The sequence below is a fragment of the Belonocnema kinseyi genome, chromosome 1 (genome assembly GCF_010883055.1).
Source record: "Belonocnema kinseyi isolate 2016_QV_RU_SX_M_011 chromosome 1, B_treatae_v1, whole genome shotgun sequence".
In the NCBI taxonomy this organism is placed as follows: domain Eukaryota; kingdom Metazoa; phylum Arthropoda; class Insecta; order Hymenoptera; family Cynipidae; genus Belonocnema; species Belonocnema kinseyi.
In genome coordinates, this window is record NC_046657.1 from 161,882,778 (window position 1) to 161,908,356 (window position 25,579).

At 31.2% G+C, this 25,579-nt stretch overlaps 1 protein-coding gene across 1 annotated transcript in view; it reads left to right on the forward strand.

The window, feature by feature from the left end:
• LOC117173510 overlaps positions 1–24,998 on the forward strand; it is a 167,493-nt gene extending 142,495 nt beyond the window's left edge. Inside the window, exon 2 of the mRNA XM_033362135.1 lies at positions 24,454–24,998. Coding sequence (XP_033218026.1) covers positions 24,462–24,920 — 459 coding nt within the window. The 5' untranslated portion in view covers positions 24,454–24,461 and the 3' untranslated portion in view covers positions 24,921–24,998. The remainder of the gene's footprint in view (positions 1–24,453) is intronic.
• The last annotated feature ends 581 nt before the right edge of the window (positions 24,999–25,579 follow it).

The following is a 25,579-nucleotide window of genomic DNA, read 5'->3' on the forward strand; positions in this document are numbered from 1 at the left end:
CCAATATCAGAAAAAATGAATCAAGAATATATTTCCTAATTTAAGCAAGCAGAGCAACATAAAAATATCTATTATAAAGTCATCTGAGCTTCGGTTACAGAAGGAATAGAAAACAAAATCAACAGAATGTACTCAGCTTATATAAACTAAAACGATTTTCTTTCTTGTGAGAAAGAAGTTTCTAGGCAGCCATGTAGCGGTCAAATTCTGAAGCTCGACATTCTTTCCTTAGACCACGTCAGTAACATAGATATCTATGAATACAGGTTCAATTCGCAGCAGTATAAAAGATGCAGTTTGTATCACAGAACAAGTAAATTACTTGTGTTTTTAGAATAATGTAATTCATAAATTTGTATTAGCAATTGAGTAGTTGGATACAAGAACAGCTTGCTTGTATTTTTAGAAGTCACTTGTGTTTCTTTTGTTTTGCACATAATTTCGTGGAAAACAAATGAAGAGCAAGTCACTTCTGAAAATACAAGTAAGCCGTTCTTGCACCCAACCGCTCAATTAATCAATATTTTCGATTATTGTGAATAGTTTTTTTCCGATGACTTCATGCAATTTTGGATCAATGTGAGTAATACAAAAAAATGGCATACTTGAAAACTGTTCCGCGGTATGCTGCCGCATAACGCCTGAGTGCGAGCGCGAGGACTCCCTCTACAACCGGCTCTGTAACTCAATGAATTTCAATTTGTTCATTTTCTTATTAGACATTTTTCATAGTAAAAAAGTCAAGCTTTCTTTTGAGACTATTTAAAAAAAAAATCTTAGATGCCTAAATTGCGAAAAAAGTTAAAAAAACAATTGATATATTGAAAAAATTGTTTAAACAATTTTTTTTGTTATGAATAATAAAATAGGATGAAAGCGTGTAAAAGCACTTTTCAAAACCCTCATAAAAATTTTAAATCGCGTAATTAGAAAGGAAGTTACAGGCGTTTGAAACTACCCCTGCAGGCATTGGGATTGAAAATTCAACCCCCCCTCACTTGGGGAGGGTTGGTAATCCTGGTCTATAAGTTTGTGGATTAACTACTGTTGGGTAGGCGAACATATTCCCAGAATTTAGAGACAATCGAAAAACATGACTTTTTGAGTTGGGGCAATTGAGGAATAATGCCCCATATTAGAAATCTCAGCGCATATATAACTGGAAGGAACCCGACAATGGTAGAGATATTGGAAAAATAAAAGAGACAGACTATAACTAAGCGGAATAAGTCATCTCTCTCGCGTAGCGATCTGATTGGCTGTTTACCGCTCTCCTCTAAATGAAGGTTAAATAGTTTACATGCATGTGCAAGTGAAGAGCTATTTATGGAGCAAAGTTGAAAAGACCAATCATGTTGCTGTGCGAGAGAGATAGCTTATCCCCCAGTCCCAATCTGTGGTGGCATAACGCGGATATATCTGGCATGCGCAATAGTTATTCCTGTGTATTTTTAGGTTATGTAAGGCCATGTGTCAATTTAAAAATACACCAGAATCACTAATGCAAATGCTCGAGATATCCGCGTTTGCTCATAATATAACTTTTTATCTTGAATAGTTCGTACTTTAACAAGAATATATAGTGGAGCATAGGCATGTTAAGATTATCAGAAAAGTAGAGTATATGGATTCTAAATTCCCCACGCATGAAGTTGTTCGATATTTAAGATGAAAAGGTCTTTCTATATGCGTAATAATAGCATCTTCAGATTTAACTGAATTTAAAAACACATTAGAAAACATACAAATTCAATTTGATCAAAATAAGAACTATTTGATTAAATTTTCTATGACTAGACGTTAATTTACAAAGTTTGAAATATTTTGTAAAGCATTGCTTTATTATTAAAGTTAAATATTATGATACCATTTTAACATTATTATTATTCATAATAATAGGTTTAACTTCATTAATTAAAAAAAAAACTTATATAAATTAGAATTGAAAATACGAGGACTGAATCTACAATTATTTAGGGGTTATAAAACTATACAATTTAAATAATAATTTTTTTGTCAATTTGAACATTTATATTCAATTCTCGTACTGTTTGTTGCGTAATTATTTACATGAAAGGAACAGAACTTCGATTTGAACTTCTCGCCAACAAAATATGAAAATTTATATTTATAACTCGATCATTTAACGTTTTTTGGAAATAAATAATGCCTTGAAAAATATAATAAGCATTCTGAAAATTCATGCGTCAGAAAGAGAGATTCGATAAACTAGATTAGTGAGCATCGAAATCCCACTCCTGGTAATTTCAATCATGCTCATACCTCAAAGCCTAGTTTCACCAAGTGAAATCCGCATTCCTTCAACTTTTCTAAGAGCATGGCATGCTTGACAACAGCTGCCTAAATTTAAAAACAGTAACATCTGACCTTTTGTACCCTACCTTGTGGCCATTTCGTATCCTACATACTCGATATGTCGCACCCCCAATTCGAGAGATTTCTGAATCCCTAACGAGGTACAGTGAACGCCGTTATAATTTTACCTTCAACAAAATATACTCCCACGTTTTTACTGTGAACCAAAATGAGAAGCCAATCAGGAATCAGGATTTGTACAATGTCGCTTCTTAAAGTTCCCGCTTACTATGTCTACATTCAAACCAAAATGAAAAGCCAATCAGGAATCAGGAAAACGGCGTTAAGACTTTCGATATATTTCGAGTTCGACTCATTCATCTTCTTTTTATAATAGGATTTACGATTTTTGTTTTCAAGAGATCCGTAAGTTTGAAGTATTGCCTTTAGTATATCTGAACAAGATTTACTAATTACCTTGATGAAGTTTTTCAGTTGGATACAATTTAGCGAGAGCGAAGCGCGAGTTCCGTAATGAGAATGTAATCGTCAAAGCCGTAGGTGCTTTGAGAACCTTCTTTAAAAAGAAATCGAAAAAAGTTTCAGTGATAATTTATAACTGTAATACCTCAGAAGTTAAGACCACAGTTTCAAATTTAAGTTATAATAATTATGATACTTGAAAAAATGTATTTCACGCATGAAACGTACGGAAACGAGCGCGAAGCACGAGAGCGCACCCGCGCGCCGTAGGCGCGCTCAAACTTGGCGCGAATTAAACTTTTTTTAAAGATCATCCATAAACTAGATTATTGATTGTAGGCGGTGAGGGTTCCCCAAAAAATTATGATTGTCAGCAGGGGTAGTGGGGTTGGTGTGGGTAGTGGAGCTAAATTTACGAAGGTAGGTAGTATTTAGTTCTTCTCTGGTTTATCATATACAAATGCTGGCGGTTATGTTGCGTCGTTTGACTTTTTCCGTTTGCTCGAAAAAAAGTGTCTGGTTATCTCTGGGCTCAGCGCTTGGGCCCCGATCGGGCATCGCGTTTCATTTCGAGTCTGGCCCCATCTAGATAGCCTGATTTGGGCCAAATTCTGCCCGATCTGGCCCCGGTCAGATCCAAATTAGAATTTCTCCACGGGTTTGTCAGTTTATTTAGAAATGCAATTAGACGATTAAAAATTTAACTATTTTTTATTTGCAAGTTAATTTTTCTAACTATTTCACTTTTGGTACAAAATTGATCCTTTTAACTGAAAATTTATCATTTCTAGTTGGAAGCGTATCTATCTGGCTGAAAATTCATCCTTTTTCATTAACATTGCAACTGTTTGATTATCAAATTCGTCAGTTTAATAAAAACATCAACTACTTTGTTTAAATTTATAAGATGAATGATCGTTAAACCTGGTTATAATTTGAATATATTGTTAAACAAATATGGTGAAAGTACAGGGTGCGCCATCTAAATGTGGTCGATGGAAATATTGAATAACTTTGACAGATTTCAACCGAATGGCGTCGTCGAACGCATTTTGGAAAGGTTATTGCATTTCAATTTTAACCGTGAATCGGGTCACGCCCACGGAACGCGCGGAAATAGTGACAATGTTTATTAAATGTAATCGTTCAGTTGTTGCAACACAGCGTGCGTATTGTCAAAAGTATTGTGATCGTTCTGATATCGCCCGATTTAACGGCACCGGACTTTTCCTTGTGGGGATTTTTGAAAAGCAAAGTGCATCCCAACAAACCGATGATTTTAGAAAAAGAGCTGAATTTTTTATCCGAAATAAAGGTGATCATTTGATCGACGTTATTTTCGGAGACTGAATAGAAAAAATTGTAAATCTTCAAATTTGATAAAAATAAATAGTTTTTCAAAATCTAGTCAGAATTGTTCAAGTTATTCAATATTTTCATCGACCACATTTAAATGGCGCACCCTGTAATATTTAATTATAGAATCCGTTCATTTTATGCATGTTCTAATGTTAAATTGTATATATTTCTAATAAATGATTTTATTATTATTATTTTTAATGATAATTAATAAATAGTTTTAAGTTAATATTTTTTTTTAGATTTATCATTTCAGTCAACAATAAACATCTTTGGTTAAATATTTGGTTGAAAATTTGTTGTTTTGTTTTGCTTGAGAATGAATTTTTCTATCTGCCAATGCCACTATTATATTATTGGTTAAAGGTGATATTTTATCTTAAAAACTGATCCTTTTTTGGTAAAAAATCCACTATTTGGTTGAAAATTCGTGTATTTTGTTACAAATGTATCTTTTTCTGTATAAAATTCTAAAACTTCGTTAAGAGTGGAACTATTTTTTTAAAAATCAATTTTGTTTGTTGAAGATTCACAATAACAAGTGAAGTATTTATATCTTTGGTTAAGAATTTAATTATTTTGTTGAAAATAAATATTTTTGGTTGAATTGAACAGTTCTCTATTCAGGTTAAAATCATTCTTGTTTAAAATATCAGCCATACAATTTTTCGTATATTTTGTATAAATCCCTGCTCCTTTGAGTAACGACAATTTTTTATAGAAAACTATAAAAGTGTAGAACCGTAAAAAATTTAGTAAATAAAAACAAAATTCTGTTAAAAATTGCGCATGAGAAGCCTGAATACGCATAATTAATTTATATTTTATTGGTATATTCTAAGTTTTTTTAATTTTTATGTTTCTTCACTTTTTAAAAACAATCAGAAGGAAAAATTTTGAAAATCAAAACAGGCTAGATCAGATTTACAATTTGAGAATAGGGCCTTCTTATTGTTTTAAGGGAGTTAAAAGTGATAAACTATATTTTTATGTCATTAAATTTTTCTAGTACAGTAGAAGTCCAATAACTTTCCGCCTGATAAGTGTACACTCCCCATAAAACGTCATCATACGTACGGCACGCAAACTAATCGTGGTTCTTCCACTACGTGTGCTATTTTGTTAATGATTTGCGCCGATGATTTACGCATGCGCGGACCTTATATCGTGCTACTAGAGGGGGCATCCGATAAATTCGCAATTCCTGGAATTTTCCGCCCTTACAGTCCCGAAGTTGGAAGGTTAAACGGACTTGTACTGTATTCAGTTTTAATTTTTTTATAGTACTTTTTTAATTACTAGCCACAGTTTTAAACAATTTTATATATTTTAATCAAAAAATTAGTTTTTTTTTTGCACTATTGAATTCAAAATATCTTCACTTAAAGAATTATTAATTTCTTACTAATCTTTAGTAACCCACTTTTCGCTAATAAAATCTGTAAAATTTCATTAGTAATGAGTTGAGCTTTAGCAATTTTGATTGAGAGACAGCAAAGTATCTTTAACGTAAGAAGAAAACTATAAAATAAAAATAAACTTCTATAGACCTTCAAATTCATCCTTAGACAAGGCAAACAATTTTCATAAATGTTGCTGAATAATTTTCACAAAATTTTGTAAATATTTTAAATTTTCTATGAAAAATAAGAGCAATATGAAACTAAAAAAAATGAATCTAAAATAGAAGTCTATCCCGTAGCGTTAGAAATTTTACTTGTAATATAATGTTTAAAAACGTAATATATGTATTCACTCTAAACAGGACTATTAATATTTAAAGTCAAATAACCCACAACCAATTAATATTCTTTTTTAAATACATTTTTTTCATATTGTTAGAGTATAGCAGTAGTGGTTGTTGAAATTAACCAAAATGTTTGAATGCAATTTCAATTTTTTAATTTATAAATAACATTCGGACGACCTACAGTCGTACGATGATAAATGGATAAAAGTGCTAGCTATCATTAGCGTGATAGTACCCTGTAGGATCCCGGCAGCGGCTCTCCTTCCTAACTGACTTGTAGTCGGGCTGATCCTACTAGAACCCTACTAGAAAATGTTGTAAGGCCCCCATTGCCTCAGAGATACGTTTTAGTTAAGGCCTAGAATATTTTTCCTCGCTAGAGCCCGATCAGAGATAGAAAAAACTAGTCAGAGCCTCACTAGAGTACTTTAGACATTTCTGCACGGGTTTTTATGGTTTCAATAGAGTTAAAATGTTACACCATTGAATCAGTAACTTTCTACAAATCTTTACTGACTCACTGATCGCTAATCTAATATGAAACATGTCACTACGTAATAGCTAAATTTCAACCAATTTTTGACATGAAACATAAAAAAAATTGCTTTTTAACAATCATACATAGTTCAGTCCACATAATTTTTTTAATTCAAGCAAAAATTCTGCTGGGCGATTTTAGCGATTTAGCTTGGAAATTCTTTTCGGAATAGTAGGTAACCAAAAACAAACTATTAAATTTTTGGCATCAGAATTTTACATGCGATTTTTTTGCTCGAATTAGATTTTTGGTCTTGGATCATTTTTGATTAGTAAATGAAAAGTCTATACCATTTCATATTAAACTTCGTAATTTTTTGAAAATAATTCGCGGACAGAAATTTTCATTTGGTCGAAAGATTTCTTTCTTGCTTTCAAGAGGCGGCTTACCCCACACACAATTGACATGTCAAAGCCAAAAATAATCAGCACTTCGAAAAAATAACCAAGATATTCGTGATGCGGGGACTATTTGTTAATTTTAACAGAAGATATAATTATTTAGAGAAATATTTCCATGATATTTATGGTCTGTGGTTAAATTCAGCGAATATTTCTATTTTAGGTTTTTCAGAATTAAAAATTATTATTATATTTAAATCGTCTAAATTAAATACGCACAACAACAACAATGCTTATTATAATTTAAGCTGTTTAGGCGCAGCAATATTTATTTAAATCAGCGGGACATTTTTTGCCTTACTTATTCAAGAATTTGATCCGGGGAAATAGCTGTATAATAGGGCGTAGTGAAAGTGATTAAATGAGTCGAATCATTTGAGCTAAACAACAAAAATTTGTGAGTTGACATCCGAAAAAACAAAAAAAAATTTTACAAACGGTTAATATCTTCTGTTTTCTTTTTTGAATTGAATATTTTTAATTTAAAATTTTTTAAAAAATTTCCCTATTGCTTCTTAAATTATGGCGAATTTTTTTATGTACATTTTTTGCTATTAAATAATAATGAAAAAATATAAATTAAAAAAATGTTTTCGCTTGATTTAAAATTTTTTAAAAGTGGCCAAAAAACATGTTTTTTTATTGAGCCCTATGCAAACTTTTTGAAAAAAGTTGAATATGTCGAACTTGAATTTTTTTTAACTTCAACCAAAGAAAAAAGCTGTTATTCTGTTTGTTCCTAAAAAAAATTTTTAATGATGTTGCAAGCGTTAAAATATTGTAAGTTTTACGTTTTTTGAGCGATTTTGACGACTTGATAAAAGTAAGCTTTTAGACGGGAAAAATGATCGTTTTATTACATCAGAACGATATTTTTGTAGGGATTCGCTGATGGACTCATTTTATGTGCAAAATCCCCCCCAACCCCCATATTCGGGTGTGAGTTTATGCGCAAGGTAAGAATTTTCAGACTTATCGGGGGGTGGGGAAAATACATTTTTGATTGCAGATTATATTAGGTTCATAATAAAAATTATTTACAATATATATTTCAGATTTTATATTACAAATTATATTTGCTTCATATTGAAAATTATTTACAATATATATTGCATCATTTAAATTAGAAATGAGATACAATATATATTTCTAAATAAAATTCCTTTACTTACGTACTTCTTACCTGCTTCTGGCTCATTCACCATGTGTGGAAATGTAATTTGTAATATAAAATCTGTAATATAAGTATAAAGAATGCTCACCCAAGCACTTTATTACCTGTTCGCTAAAACCAACGGGATATCATCAAGTATTTCTCTACGCATTAACCCCCACCCCAATATGGGGGGGGGATTTCTTACATAAAATGAGACCATCAGCGAATTTCTACAAAAATATTATTTTTGGAACATCATTAATCAATTTTTTGAGAAAAAACAAAATAACAGCTTTTTCCTTTGGTTCAAGCTGAAGTAATTTCAGGTTCGACATATTCAACTTTTTTCGAAATGTGTGCATACCACTCAATAAAAAAAAAACATGTTTTTTGGGCATTTTCAAAAAATTATAAATTGAGCAAAAAATCTTTTTTGACGCATAATTTTTTATTATTATTCAGTAGAAAAAACTGTACCTAAAAAAAATTTGCCATAATTTTCGAGACGATAGGAAAATTGTTTGGAATTTTCAAAATTTTGGATTTTAAAATCAAAAAAGGGAACAGAAGATATTAACTGATTAAAAAATTATTTTTTCACTTTTTTCGCATGTCAACCCACAAATCTTTTTCTCAGTTCAAACGTTGAAAAGTAGAAAAGTAGAAAAAATTTCATTTTTTAAGAAAATAGCAGATTTCGAGATTATTGTAAGAGAATGATATTAAAAATAACAACACATTGTTTGAACAATTATATTTGTTATTTGCATCAATTATCATCTTATTTTAATTGAATCTTTAAGATTTAATTCTTAATGAAGACAGTCTAAGTTGTGAAATCAAAAAATAAAGCCAAGTACGAATAGTAGAAGTTTTATAAATAAATTTTTTTGTTATTAGTTATATGAATTGTTTTGACAAATAATTTTATTTTTTGGTTAAAAAAATTTGGTATTGTCAGAAAATAATTTTAAAAAATTTTAATTTAATCAGCTTATTATTATTTCTCAATAGTAGTAAACATAAGTATGGAAACATAATAATAATAACAATAACAATAACAGATTCTGATATTGCATGCCAGCCACTTCTTTGTACTTTCCAAATATAAATTTGTTGATCAAAGAAGATTATTTATTCAATTACTTAGTAGCTTTTGACTCTTGATTCTTTAAATTTATTTTTAAATTCAAAACTTATTTTAAACAATAAATTACAAATATCTGTTAAAAAATGTGCCTCTGACATTTTTTAAGCCCTAATTTTTTTATTAAATCTGAAACTAGGCTGAGTGCTTTGAACATAATTAAGTTTTTCACAGACACAAAATTCTGTCTCTCTGTGTGAGTAGACACGTAGAATTTTCCAGGGCTTTAGAAAAATACACAAAAAGGAAGACTAGAAGTTTCACAATATTTCCAACTTTATCGGTTCAATATTGAGTTAACAATGTTACACACTAATGTGCTTGAAGTTCTGAACGATTAAACAAACAAAAGTTTTTAATGAATAATTTCTAAAATAGAAATAACTCTGAAATATTAATTTATTTACATGAAAAGTAATAGAATACGAACTTATAAGGTCTACTCTTAATTGCACTTGGAATAATATTTCAATATACAATAGAATTTTATAATAGAACATAGTTTGGCCTGTGTCAATTTTCATGAAGTTGGCACAACTATTATAAAGTATCCAACTTTTGTTTAATAAAAACGTTTGGTCATGTCTGGAAATCAAATTTTGTCGTTTCGATGGAAAACTCAAGGAGATATTGAGTTCTCATTATGTGAGTGCTAACATCAGGCTGCACAACAAATTTTCATTTTGTTTAAAAATTCTTTTACTAATATTTGGATGTCATTTGGTCGTGTTTGAAAGCTCAGTTTTGACGTCGAAATTGCGTGAGTCATCGAATAAAAAAGTGATTAGCACCATACTCACGTGCGGCGCCTTCTCCAGTAGCGGTGACCTTCTTTGGCCAGCCGTGTCTTTAAATAGAATATTATGATGAGTCAGATATTCTGATAAGAACATTTTTCAAAAGATCACATTTTTAGAAGACGCATGCATGATTTCAGTCCTGTGTACATCATTTCTATCTCTTTTTTGGGTGAAAAAATTTTGTCTATCAATGCCTTTTCGTACCTGTTGCTTTTTTTCAACAAATTTTTTATTTCATTTTAACGATTGAAACCAAAACTGTGGGTCTTGTCAAAAAATGATTTATAAAAAATTGTTAGATGTGTTTTAGCTGCCTAATTTTTTTTTTACTAATTTTTTTTGTAACTTGTTTCGTTCTTCCGAAAATATATTTTTTTTCAAATTTTCAATCTTATTTTTAAGAATGAAATAAGAACAACGCGTCCTATCAATACGTGATCATTAACGTAGACCTATTTTAGGATCACAATTTTTGTTTGCCCATATTGTTCTGCATGTTATATAGTTTGACCACAAAATGGAATTTTGTATTATTTTTTGTACGATCCAAATCGGAATTTTCGATTTTTCAAGAAAATTCATCAAGTCATTGTTATAATCTTGATAATGTTCAAGGGCTATCAAAAAGCAGCGCTTTTCTTCTCTTATCCTTTTTTGTATCGTGCGTTGCTTTGCTTAAAATTTTGATTTAAGATTGATTTTCCAGATAATTTCTTGTTTAATAAAAAGAGTCATTCGGATGCATTGTTTGGCTTTCCGAGTACTATGAATTACCGTACACAAAATTGTTAAATATAAAAGAATGGAAAAAAAAATTTTGGAAATGCTGTAATTTTTTGAAGTTTTATCCAAAATGGTTCGTTAACGAACTCTTATTTCTTTTAGGACCTAAAAAAAAGTGTACAAAATTTCAATTTGATCCGTCTTTTTTTAGAGAATATCGTGCTTACGGCCGGACTGCCAGACAGACAGACGCCATCGCCAAAACTTGATTTTCGGATTAATGGGGTGTCAAAACGTTGAGATCCGTTAAAAGACTGTGGTATAAAATCTCAGACTATTTTAATACTTTCTCAATCATAAATGATGATAATGAAAAATAGAATAGTTTGATTTTAAGTTAGAGGAATTTTCTTAACCAAATAAAATAAATTTTCAACAAAAATAAACAACAGTTTCATTATATTTTACTACTCTCCCTTTTACGGGTTTGAGGGCTTCATTCCCTTTACATTTTTTTTTTACATATTTACTTAACCACTATGCCTTATGCTCAACTTAACCTAACTCATTTTTTAATCGCATCGCCTCATTATTATTCCCTAGCTCTTACAAATTATCTTACGAGTGCGCGAGACATTTCAGGGCTTCCACTTCCTCTTACCGTTTTCCATGCTTTTCCAAGTCACGCAACACTAATTTCTGTTGCACATATTTCTCTTCTATCAATCTTGGGCTCGATTTTGGGTTTCCCTCCCTAATGCATTCTCTCTTCCCTTTTATCTTCTAAATTCTTCGTTTACTTTCCCCCTTCTCTACAGTCACTCAGGATCCACCTCACTCTATAGGTTACGCTCTTTCCCCCTTCCTTATCCCCTGACATCTCTCCAACACGTGCTCTCACGTTTCCCTTTCATAATCACATACCCTACACTTTTTCATCTTTTCACTCAAAAAATATTTACACTCATCCATTCCTTCTCCCATTTCGAAACGTACTATCCTGGACCACCTACACTCCCTTTCCAACTTTCCTAAATATTCTGGGACCCCTTCCATCTTAACCGTTCTATACCATTTGTTGCACCTTGACTCCATAATATTTTCCCACCTTTTCTCTTCCTGCTTCTTTTTCATCTCTCCCTCTAATTCCTGCCATTCCTCCCCTCGTCACACATTCTCCATTCCCTTCTAACTTGCCATTTCTGCTCCTCCCATTTCGAGTTTCCCATGTGTCCTCTCCTCTCTGTATTTAATATTTCCTGGATGCATGCTTGTGTGACTTTGCTCCCATTTCCACTCAAAAACTGAAAAATTCCTTTACCATTTCCACCATTGCTCCATTCATCTTCGATCTCTATTTTACTCCATTCTTTTTCTTCCTGAAACACGCTATCTTTGGTTTCTCCACATTAATTGTCAGGTCTTTCTCTCTGACATATTCTTCAAATCCTTTCATTATCAAGTTCATTCCACCTTCATTCTCGGCCAGAATCACCACATCGTCCGTGTACGCTAATGAGTATATTCTCTTATTCTCTACCACTGTATCCCCTTTTCATTTCCTTTTCATTTTTCCTTCTAGATCTGCTAACAATATACTAAATAACAACGCACTTGACGGGCAACCTTGCCTAAGAACCCTTCCTGTTCAGAACTCCTCCCCTTTCTGTATCACGATCCTCACTCTTGTCTTCGTCACCGAAAAGACCTCCTTTATTCTTTCGATTAACTATTCGTCCAGCTTCCTTTCTTTAATTGCCTTTTACAAAACTTCCCTATTCACAGAGTCGAAAGCTACCCTAGAGTCTACGAAAATAGCGACCAGTTTTCCCTTTTTCTTTCCCAGGTTCCTGTTAACTAGATAATTCAAAACAAAAATACTATCCACTGTCCCCATCTCCTTCCTAAATCCTGTTTGAATGCGTAGAATAATATATTTCTCTTCTATCAGTTCTTCTAATCTCTTTCTGAGCACCTATGCGTATATTTTATATGTTAGTGGCATGAGAGTGATTCCTTTATAATCTTCCACTATTCTACCCCTTCTTTTCTTGAAAAGAGGAAATAAAAAACCTGTTCTCCACTCCATAGGCCATCCTTCCCCTCTCCATATTCTATTACATATTTCCCAAATCTTTTCTCTAACCATTCTTCCGCCGAATGTCAACGCTTCATTTTCCATCCCATCCTCTCCTGTCGCCTTGTTCCTCTTTAATTTCTTAATTACTTAATTAGCCTCTTCTTTATTCACCTCATTCCTTCTTCCATGTCTTCCTTATTGATCTTTCTACCTTCCCCTTCCACCTTACTATCCATCCTCCAGCAATGTCTTAAAATATACCGTCCATTTATCCATACTTTTCTTTTCATTAATCCCTTTTCACCACTCCTCTCTCTACTAATCACCTCTCATTCTCTTCCTCCCTTTATTGCTATTTCTACCTTTCCTTCTCACTCGTGTTCCCTTTTTCTTTTGTTATACTTCTTTCTGTCTATCTCTCCTCTGCTCCAGTATTTCTTAACGATATCTTCATACGCTCTGTACTCTCTATGCATTTTACATCCAACCAATCCCTCTTTCCACTTCTTGCTTCCTCACTTGGCCTAACTTTTTCAACAACCTGCTTTACCCATCCCCTCATCTTACCCAACATCTTATCCACGCCTCCCCCATTTTCGATCTCCATACTTACTTTTTTAATTTTTGCTGTATATTCTCTTAGTTTACCCATTCCCCATTCACCCATCTTTGTCTTTTTCCCTGTGTCTCTCTTCTTCTTCCTTCCCTCCCTTCTTAAATTCCCGCACTTCTGTATTGCAATTCTTCATCTTCATTCATAAGTCAATATACGTTGCCAAAGGCTACTCTTACTTCTCTCTTCCTACCTTTTTCCCTTCTTTCTTCGTTACGCCCCCTCCCTACTTCTGTGGAATCCTCATTATTCCGCCTTCTTTCCTTTTTCCCTCTAATGTTTTTATTATGTCCTGCCTTCTATCCCTATTCTCCGCTTCTTCCTCTCTTCGTAATAGACCTGCCCTACTCACTTCACTTAATTTTTCCTTTCATCATTTTATATCCACACACTCCCATTTATCCACATCCTGTCTTTCTCTATCCATACAGTGTTTTGTTCCTTTTTTTCACTCCATGCTGTCTGTTTAATTATCTACTTTCTTCTTCTTGTATTCCACGTCATATCGTCCTATATCCTTTTTTCCCTTATTTTTGAAGTTTTCTTCTTTCTCAAGATATTAGCTTTTTTTTCTTCAATTTTCACTTTCACAATATACATACGCGATTTACCTTCATTGTTTTTTCCACTCCATATACATCTTACAAATGCACTTTCGCCTTAATTCCTCCCATCAGCTTTTAGAAGTTTTCTCTTCCTGCTTCATTATCCACTTTCATTCCTCCAATAACTATATATATACTTCTTTCCTTCTTCTCTTCTATTTCATCTTTTCTTTCGATCTCTCTCAAGCTTGATTTCATTCTCAATTTTTCTAGGATAACGTTCTCATTAGCTTCTTTTCCTTCCTCTTCTTGCCTTTTCTCTTCTTCCAATTTCTCTATATTCTCTGACTTACATTTTAACTTTCTCACCCTATCTTCCAACTTCTCCATATCAGATTTTCTATCTTTTTCACTCATCTTTTGCTTTTTTCGATGCACAACCAAACGTGGAATAGTTGAATTTTCAGGCAAAAAAGAACTTGAAATATGTTCACAAAATGGTTAAATTTAAAGAAAAGATAATATTTTTCACCTAAAATCATAAATCATTAACCAGAAAAATTAATGCTTAGCAAATAAGATTATTTTTATTTTTTTCTATGAGATATTTGCCTGAAAAAAGATTGAAAACCTCTAAAGTATAAAATTATGAAGTGATATTTCTCAAATAACACAGCCGCACAAAAAAATCTGCTAAAAGAGCTAAACCACCATACCAATTCGTTTTTAAGTTCTCTGAATTTGAATCCGGGTCAGTTTTACCTCATTCGTCAGGATCAAGGTCAATTGAAGGTCAAAATGTAGAAAAACTTTGGATTGGAGAAAACCATGGGATCGAAGAAAACAATTAAATCAGACAAAAAAACTACTTTTACACCTTCTTGGGGTCGCTAAATCCGTACCTGGAGTTAGTTTGACCCTATCAGGTCAGGATCAAGGTCAAGTGTGGATCAAAATGAAGCAAACTATTGGATCAGAGAAAACCTCTACTTTTAAATGTTTTGTGTGTAGCTTCATTCTAATCCGAGGTAATTTTGATGCCATCGGATCAAGATTAAGGTCAAGTGAAGGCCAAAATGAGAAAAAACAATTGAATCAGCGTGAACCACTTTTAAAATTGTTTTTCAGGTCACTAGATCCAAATCCTGGGTCATTTTTAACCTATCAGGTCGGGATAAAGGTCATCCCAAAGTCATAATTGAGATGACATGACCTTTACCTCGACCTGATGAAGTGAAAATGACCACGGATTCGGATTAAGGTAGTTGTCACACAACAATTACATTCAAAAGTTTACGCTCAGATAGATGCAAGAAATGACAACTTCTCTCCTAACCATTGGTTGGCCTTGACAGTTACAGAGGCTCATTCTCTATCGAACTGTGGTCTAACCACGGTTCATAATGTATATACTTGGTATATATTCGGATTTTCAACTAAAAAAGATGTGCTATAAACCAAAAGATTAATTTAGAACAAAAAGTGGTGTTTTCAACTAAAAAATATCAAATTTAAACAAAAAGATTATTCAAATACAAAAAAATACGAATTTTTAGTATAATTCAAAAATTCTCAAACAAAAATTTGAAATTTTCAACTAAAAAAGGTGAACTTTAAAGAAAAAGATTAATTTACAACAAAAAAGACATATTTTTAACAAAATACAAATATTCTCAATTTAAATTTGTATTTTCAACTAAAAAAGATGTATTATAAACAGAAAGATTAATTAATAACAAAAAAAGACGAATTTTTAACAATGTTCAAGAATTCTTAACCAAAAATTTGAATTTTCAACTTAACGTATAAATTTCAAACAAAAAGATTAATCAAATACAAAAAAAGACGAATTTTCAGTATAATTGAAAAATTCTCAAACAAAAAGTTTACATTTTCAACTAAAAAAGATAAATTTTAAAGAAAACGATTAACTTACAAAAAAAAGACCAAATTTAACAAAGTACAAAAATTCTCAATTTAAATGAGGATTTTCATCTAGAAAAGATTTATTATGAACAAAAAGATTAATTTATAACAAAAAAGACGAACTTTTAACATAGTTCAAGAATTTAAAGCAAAAAGTTGGATTTTTAAAAGGAATGAATTTTAAAAGAAAAAGATAAACTTACTACCAAAAAATAACGATTTTTTATTCAAGTCATTAAAAAAAATTAATTTTCTACTAAAAAATACAAAAATTCTGAATCAAAAAGTTGAACTTTATACTGAAAAATATGAATTTTAAACAAAAAGATTAATTGAATGACAAAAGACGAATCTTCAGTATAATTCAAGAATTTTCAACCAAAACTTTGAATTTTTAACTAAAAAACATGAATTTTAAAGACTTGAATGGCGTCCAATCAAGACATGTTGAAGTCGAAAAATTCGACTTGAGCATGTCTCAGTCTTGAGATGGAGCCAGACTTTAATTTATGTCTTGGAGAAAAGTGTTTATGTTTTGAAGACATACATTTATCTCTCGAGTCGAATTTTTATGATTCCAATACGTGCGGTTTATAACTTTGAGCATATACCTGCTTAAACAAAAAGGGTATTTCTAACAGTCATGAAAGCTAATCTTTGTTAATGTTTAAAAAATCTTGTATATTTTTATACAATATGTATATTAAATCAACTTATTTACGGATTTTTATTTGTATTATACTTGTTTGACGATGATACCGAAATTGCTGTTTGTTTTTACGTATTTCTAACGGCTTAGGAGAACCTTCTAGAAAGTTACGATTTTTATTTTCTTGAAGAAAATTTTTAAGGGTTATACTCGTTCAGATCCACCGATTCTGAATTTTTAAATTAAAAATAACTACTTTGATAATTACAATTTTTTCATTCATGAATTTTATTCTCATTTATGAGCAAAAAAAGGTTCGATAATCTCGGCCAAGACAAGGCTCGTCTTGAGTTAAGTAAACGTCGTCTTAGCCAAGACAAGGCTTGAATTAAGACAAGTAAATGCCGTTTTACCTGTCGTGACCATAAAAGTAAGATGAAGGCCTATGTCTCGACTCAGTTTTGAGACGCAGCCAGACATCAATGTCTTGGAGACGAATTCAAGACATAACCAAGTCGAGCTCAAGTAGAAACATTTTTACTCGGGAAGACAGCGATTTTCAAACAAAAAATTCAATTTTTGACCAAGTTAAATGAATTTTAACAAAATTCAAGAATTCTCAGCCAAGAAGTTGAATTTTCAACTAAAATAGAAGAATTCTTAAAGAAAAAGATTATTTTTATACCAAAAAAGACAAATTTTTTAATAAAATTCAAGAGTTCTTAGTCAAAAAGTTGAAGTTTCAACTAAAAAAGAGTTGAATTTTGAACTAAACAAATAAATTTCTAAACAATAAGATTAATTTTTCACCGAAAAAACATCATGTGAGAATGTGACTAAAAACACTACTTTATGTACTTTTAGAACTAAACATTTTTATAAATTGTAAAAGATTATTACTTGTGACGCTACTTTGACTAGGACGTCCCCCCCAAACTTGTCACCAACCATAGGTTCTGTAAGGATTTCCCCCCTCCACCCTAAATTGGTAACTTAGCGTACGGGCAATTTAACTTATACAGAGGACGTTAGCTGTATAAGTCATATGTGGCTTGACGCAGCACCCCGCCTAAATGCAACATTTAGCTGCATTGAAAGAAGGTGTGGAGAATCAGTTTCAGTATAACGGAATATAAAATCAGAACTTTTCCTGTGTATCTAGTTAATATCAGTTATTTTTCAGGGTATAAAAGCTTAATAAAACTCTGGTTTTCTTACAGCGTTAAGTATAAAGCAGGCATCAACATACAGATCAACAACAAAAGCACCAGCATCACCTTATAGCATTGTTGCCGGATGCTACGTTTCTATGTTTGTTAAAAAGTGCGGTGTTCTTGTTGGAGATTTATTTAAACCATCCGAACCCGCGGAACGTACAGGAATTCGCTTTTATGTGGTGTTGCCAAATGAACATTTTTAAATTGCGAAACTCCAACCCACTAACACTAAAAGGAAAAGAACAATTTGACGGAGAGTTGTTATTTTATACAAAAAGAACTTCTACACTTTTAATGTGAAAAATTCCTGAAAATAAAACCAGGAATCTAACGACCAAATTTGGACAAACACCATTGAATGTTTCTATTGCAATCTGAAAAAAAACTTTATCCACCTAAAGAAGAGAAGGAAAAAATCTCCTTTTCTTCAGGACAAAAATAAAAAAGAGGAAAGAAAAATGACAAGACAACCAAAGAAATCCCCTTCTTTCCTTTTTTTATTTTTCTCGTCTTTTGTTTTCATATCATTATCATATCACAATAAAAAGACATTTCTAAAATAAGCCACTAACGGTTCGGCACTCGCACAGCAACCTTGTCAAAGCAAAAATAAAAATGAAGATAAAAACAAACTTGAAACAAACTTGAAATAGAAATGATCTTTAATCCAAGCCAGCTTAATTAAAATGTGAGAAATTGAAATGAGATAAAAATCAAATTTAAGATCCTATTTAATGTCCAATAATCAAGTTAATGTGAATAAGAATTCCTAAAAATAAAACCAAGAATCTAACGACCAAATTTGGACAACTGCCATAAAATGTTCCTATTGCAATCTGAAATAAAAAGGTTTATCTTCTAAAAAAGGAAAAGGAAAAATCTCCTTTCCTTCTGGAGAAAAATAAAAAAGAGGAAAGAAAATGAGAAGGCAAGCAACCAAATCCCCTTCTTTCCTTTTTTTTATTTCTTTGGTCTTTTTTTCTTATTGTTATCAAATTACAATGAAAAAAATTTTTAAAAACAGTTACCAACGTTTCAGAACTCATACAGGACCCTTATCAAAGCAACAACAAACAATGAATAAATGGAAATAAAAATTTGAATTTTTTTCTACTATTTTTTATTTTCGTCCAGCAGGGAAGGCGATTTTTTTCTTTTCTTCTTTGTAAAAAAAAACGTTTTTTTTTTATATGGAAATCGGAAAATTTTATGGTGGCTGTCCAAATTTGGTCATTAGATTTTTGGTTTTATTTTCAGGAATTATTCACATTAACTTGATTATTGCACGTTAAATAGGTTTTTAAATTTGATTTTGATTTCATTTAAATTTCTTAAATTTTATTTCTTCACTTTCTAAATTTCAATCAGTTAAAATTTTATACTAATTTTAATCAATGATTTAAGTTCAGGTATAAAGCAGTTATTTTTTTAATAATGTATCAGTAACAATGACTAATTTATCAGTAAAAACTACTGATTTATACCTGAAATTAGTCAAAATTGTAACTGATTCAAATTTAGAGAACAGATTGTGGAAATTGATAAGCATGTTTTTCAATATTTACTGCTTCGCAGTTTTTAAAATAATGTTTTTAGTTGCAGAATTTAAACAACTTATATGTGCAGAATACAACTATCTTTGCAGTGGAGTTTGGTTTGTTTGCGATTTTTTTTACTTCGATCTTCCCATTCTTGTAGAGCATAATCAAATATATTAAATATAAAACAAAGATATAATGATTGGCAATGAATGGGAGTCCAGATTTGCGTATTAGATTTTAAATTTTCAGTTGATGGTTAAAAAAATGAAGCTTTTAATTTTTACAATTTAAGTATGATTTATCGCTTGTTTTCTACACAAAATCTTAGAGTTCATATGAAGAGTTTTACATGTGTCTCGTGCGTGTTCTCGTGATTTATCGATTTGCGTAGTACTTCTACGAGAGCAAACATTAAACGGATTTTTTCCGCCTAAATAAAGTGCGTCGCAATCTAATAAGTGCATTTATGATTCCTTATCATTTATAGTCAAAATTAAGATAGCGAAAATTATATATCGTTAGCCATTTTCAAGAATATTCATTAGTTACACTGGTATCCAAATTCTTCACAAGAGTCTTTTTTATACTTTAAGAAAATGAGGGCACCGGTTATCATTCTGTATTTTTTCATAATGGTTTTCTCGAATCATCGTGGCAAGTATAATGTGCAGAATTTTTACTTTCTATTCCAAATCATTTAAATATAAGAAAAATTCTTCTTCTACTGAACAGTGCTCTCTAAAACTTCCGTCAGAAAAGTGAAGTTCAAATATAAGACTTCATTTTTACAACTTAAATTTAAATTAACCCAAGGTAAAAATTAATTTGAATTTCAATAACGAAGTACTTTTCTTCTTTCAATTGAGTTAATTAAGTTTGATTAAATCACTGAAAATTTCATTTCTTATTCACGCATCGATTCCATACTGCTTTACGTTGCGTTTAGGCGTTGTACAGCTCCACGTCGCATTTAGCTGACCAAACGCGACGTGGCATAGTACACCGCCCAGACGCCACGTGGAGCGGTATGGAATGGTAGCGTCGATATATAATAATTAAAACACGGTGACAGAAATGGATAACGCAATAAATATAGAAGTTTAATAAAAAACGAATGTGTTTACAATTTTTAGCTTTATCAAAATAGGAAAATGGTGAAGCAATAATTATTTACATACTCGTAGTTACATAACTCGTGTCGAAATTTAGACCCTAATTTGAAGTTGCAACTCTTTATTAGAACCTGCTTTGACGCTATTTAAACCTATAGCCCCTGCTTTCAAACTCAAACTCCTAGAGAATAAAACATTAGAGCCTACTTTGACTCCATTTTAATCTATAGACCCTACTTTGAATCTTTAGAGACGAAAGTCTTAACATTCAAGAACCTACTTGAATCTTGAACTAAATATTTGTGTTTTTGAGTGCAATTGGATTAATTATAATGCTGAACGATTTTTTCAAAATCTTTGCTTAATAAAGAGATAAAAAGATACTGTTATTGAAATCGGCAAGTTTGAGATTGGATTCGTTTGAGTGATAAATAACACATAATTAAATTTAAATATGCAGCCTCAAGTTCTTTCAAAGCGTATAGAGTAGAATACTTCTAAAAACAGAATACATTTATATTGAACTCTTCAAAACTGGTTTAAAATATTTAAAGTCACAAAAAGTAAAAAAAAGTAATTATTCAAATAACTGTCTCGCATTTAAAAAGATTTTGCACCTAAAAGTACTATACTAGTACTTAAAATACTATCTTTGATATTTATATCACAGGTATTATTTAAAAAAAAAAAAAAAAAACAAATCTTATTTTTATTCTTCCATATTGGTGTTAGATTATAGAGAACCTGATTTGATGCCACAAGTCATGCATATAATAGTTTGAGATTTAAAAGAGGATCTAATTTGTCTTAAATACAGACCTTACTTTTACGCGAAACGTGGAAAAACGGCCGATTTCGGACAGTTTTAGCTTTAAACTAGGGTTTAAATTACATTCAAATTGCTGCTTATTCAGAACCTACTTTACTGATTCCAGCGCCCACTAAGGTAGGACTTATGGCTTCAAAGTAGGGCCTAAATTTCGACTCGGGTATTAGACCATATTTAAATTACGTAACGATCCGAAACAAAATATTCCTTGACCAATTACAAAAATATAATTTTCAAGCAGAAAATTTGAATTTTTCATCAACGGAAATATTTAAGTTTACTTTTAAACAAAAAATTTGTAGTTTGAACTAAAAGTAAATTTTTAACGAAATGGTTGAATTTTCAACAAAATAGTTTAATTTTCAAAAAAAGGATTACTTTCCAACAAAATTTTGATTTCTGAATCAAATACTATCATTTTTATCCAAGAAAGATACAATATCTACTATAATAAATAATTTTTTGAATTAAAAGACTACTGTTTAGAAAATAGTTAGGTTTTCATCCAGAAGAGATCTCAACTGCCTTTTCAACTTTAAAATATAGATTTAAAATAAAAAGTAAATTTTTTCAAAATGGTTGAGTTTTCAACCCAAAAAGATAAATTTTTTACTAAAAAGTATGATTTCTTAACAAAATTTTCGAATTTTCAAAAAAACAGTAAAAATTAAAACTAAGAACATAATCTTATTGAGGAAGCACTATAGAAACAAGGTAATTAAATTACTAAAAAGAATGTTATGCATATATAAGGGTTAGCCCAAAACTTCGTTTTAAAATTTTTCATTATTAATAAATTGTCCCATTGAATATAATTCTGCAATTTTTATAACATTCTATTCAAATCATTATTAGAAAGCACAGTAATTTCACTAAAACTTTGCATATTCGATCAAAATCTGCAGTGACACACCTCTAAGTAGTTAAAAAAAATGTTTTACTCCAGTAAATTCTATATATATTTTTTAAAACATTTTTTAACGATTTCTAAAGTAAGGTAGCATGTTTGGCCAGTGTAGAATCGGTAGCAAAAGAAATGTCTTCTCCAAACTTGTGAAATGGACAAAATTGTTGTTAACAATATATTTGCTTATAAAAATTGCAGAACAGTCAAGTATGATGATTGTTTAAAAAATGGTACATTCAATAAAAGAGCATTTGGAGAATTGTGAGACGAGTTCAAGGGTATTTTTGATTTTTTATATCGAACCGTACGTTTATTTATAATGCTGTGAAAAGTTTTAAATTATTTAAAATTATTTAATTATTTTAAATCTGTTTCAAAAGGAAAGAAGGCACACTTAGATATTTCGGAGACGAATCTTAAGGTGTTTTTAGTTGTTCTTTACTAGATTTATAATTAAACATGGTTAATTAAAAATACCGGCTATTACATTCTTCTTTATTAATGTTCATAACGATGAAAATTTATTATTTAAATTCAAAATTCAACTATTTATTAAAAAATGTTACTGTTTTGTTGAAAATTTTAAAAAAATAATTTTTTTTTAGAAACAATTATAATTTCAAACAATTTGAAAGAAATTTGAATAAAATCTGGATTTTCTAAGTTTTTGACACGAAATTTAGCAGCCTTTTGAGAATTTTGAAAGGTTTTAATAGTATAACTTTTTTTCTCAAGCTTCCTGGGAAATTATTTTGAATAAATTTTCATTAAAAAAATGAGCAATTGGGCATGTTTACCAAATTAGAAAAAATGCAGTAGGTTAAGGAGTAATTAGAAGTGTCGAAAAAATACAAAAATAATTTTAAACTTGCAAAGATTTCAAGAAATTAACCACAAAATGTAAAATTTTGGAAGTATGAAAAAAATGAAGATCTACTTTTTTAATTCTTTTGTATGCTACTAATTATTTAGGATAACGTTGTTACAAAGCACCATTATAAACCTCATATATTCAGACTTATCAAATACAAAGTGAATTTCACATTAACTATGTTATTAACATATAAAATTATAGTTAAACTTATAATTATAATTAAAACGGAATATATTAAAAATTACATCCAAGAATGTTTTATTAATGAGAAGAACAAACATATTTACCCAGGGCTATGTTTACAAGAAATGAAAACTGTCATGATAACCAAACCTGCGCAGATAATTAAGACATACAAAAACTTCATGTAAAATACGTTTCATTCGTGTTTCTTGTAAAAGGAGATTTGCAATTTCAAACAAGACAAAATTGGAAAAAATCGGCAAATAATCAGGAATTTCGTGAGCGAAAAGTGGAAGACATCCTACTGATACATATTAAGTAGGGCGATAAGATGGAAGAAGTAGGGTGAATTTTGGTTAGAGGGATACGGGAAGACTTAAGAAAGGGGTAGGAAGTTTAAAAGTGTAATGAGAAAACATAAATAAAAAATATTTAGATATCAATACGATGCCTTCATTCCATACAGCTCCACGTCGCAATCAGGCGGTATAGCACGCCACGAAAGTGCACCGTCTAAAAGCGACGCTTAGCTGGATGGAATGGAGATGTCAAAACTCAGTTTCGTTATAACGAAATTTACGAAAAGAACTCTCCCAACATATCTAGTTACTAACATTGATTTTTGCAGGGAATTACCCAGCTGAAAATTTCTGTACAGGAACCGCGGAGGATCCTGCACAGGAAAATTTAAGGATCCTGCACCAGAAACTCGACGGATCCTGCACATTTTCCTGTACATAAAACTGCAAACAAACTTGGCGAAGGCAACCGTACATGATTCTGAAAAGAAACCTGCATAGGCAAAGGAACCTTCGACTGATCCTGTTCAGATTCATGTACATGGTACTTTGCGAAGTCAGTGATGGCACGGGCTCCTGTACTGGTCGCTTAGAGCTATGATGTTACCTTTTCTATTCTCTCAAAGATCAAACTTACTAACAAGAGAGCCAAATCACTTAGTGATTACATGAAACTTAGTTCCTATGTAGGTTCATGTATAAGGTCCTGAAGAAGATCCTGTACCTGAAGCCGCACCTTAATTCACTATGTAAAGAAACCTGTAGAGAATCATTCTAAGGTTTGCTTGCGTAGAGGTTTATGCAGATGCATGCAGGATCATGTGCAGTTTCCTTCTCTAAATTCCTACACACGAACCGTCAACATTACAAGTACAGTTACTTGTGCAGGTTCGTTTACAGGAACATTTGCAGGATCCTCCGAGTTTCCTAAATAGGATGCTTCTAGTCTCCTGCATAGGAATTTTCAGCTGGTAAAAACTTCATACATCTCTGTTTTTCTTACAGTGTTAGGTATGGAGTCGGCATCACCATCCGCATCAAAACCAACACCAGCACCTTATGGCATTGTTCCAGGTTGCTACGTTTCTATGTACCTTAAAGGCCGCGGTGTTCTTGTTGGAGAGTTATATGCTCCCCCTGAACAGGAGGATCGTATAGGAGATCGCTTTTATGTAATGTTGCCGAATGGTAATCTTTTACTTGCGAAACTCCAACTCATCAAAACTCCAAAGAAGAGTAATTTGAAGGAGAGCCGCTATTTTATACAAGTAGGACCAGACCGATTTGTATCAGAACTTCTTCAAAATGTGCAAATTGATAACCCTGGTCGCGTTATGTTAACAAGGAGATTCTCTGATGAGCCTAACAGAATTCTTTTTCTTTGGGGAACTCTGGGTTACCTGTTACCTGACGCTGCTCCTCCTGTATGGGCACGAAATATTTATCCTCGTCATTATAAAAAGGAAAATTAACTACATTTTTTTATTTTCCTGTGGTCTATGAATTAAGAAAGCTTTCAAGGATATATGCGGTTTTCTTCAGCTTGTTTTCCTTATTTTTCACATAGATGTGATAATTGAAAATCTATGAATACATAGTTAGTGTCTTCGATCCTTTTTATAAGTATTTACCGCTTTTAACTTATCAAAATATTTTGTATTCATAATCGTTGAACATATGGTAGACACAGAATAAAATTATCTTCGTAATGAAGTTTGTCTTGTTTATTACCGTTGTGTGCAGTGTAAAAAATTTAAGAAATTTCTCTTGCTCTTTAAAAAAAATGCGCCGTGTCGGTTCAAGACATGTATGAGTGAGAAATTGTGAAATTTTGCCCAAAAATTGCATTAAAAAACTAAAAAATATTCCCCAAAAGTTACTGGTTAGATAATAAAGTAAACCCTACATAATGTGGTAAATCTGTTTAACTTTGGTGAATTTTTCAAAAAAAGCGAGAAATTTCAGAGAAAATTGAGATTTATTTTATGCGAGAAGGAAATTATGTTATGCTTTATTTAAATAGATATTTTGCAGTTTTTGATGATTTAATATAGTATCCTAAAATTAATTTAGATAATAATGTTGTAATATTATTATTAGATTTTCTAATAGGGTATCTAAAAATGAACTA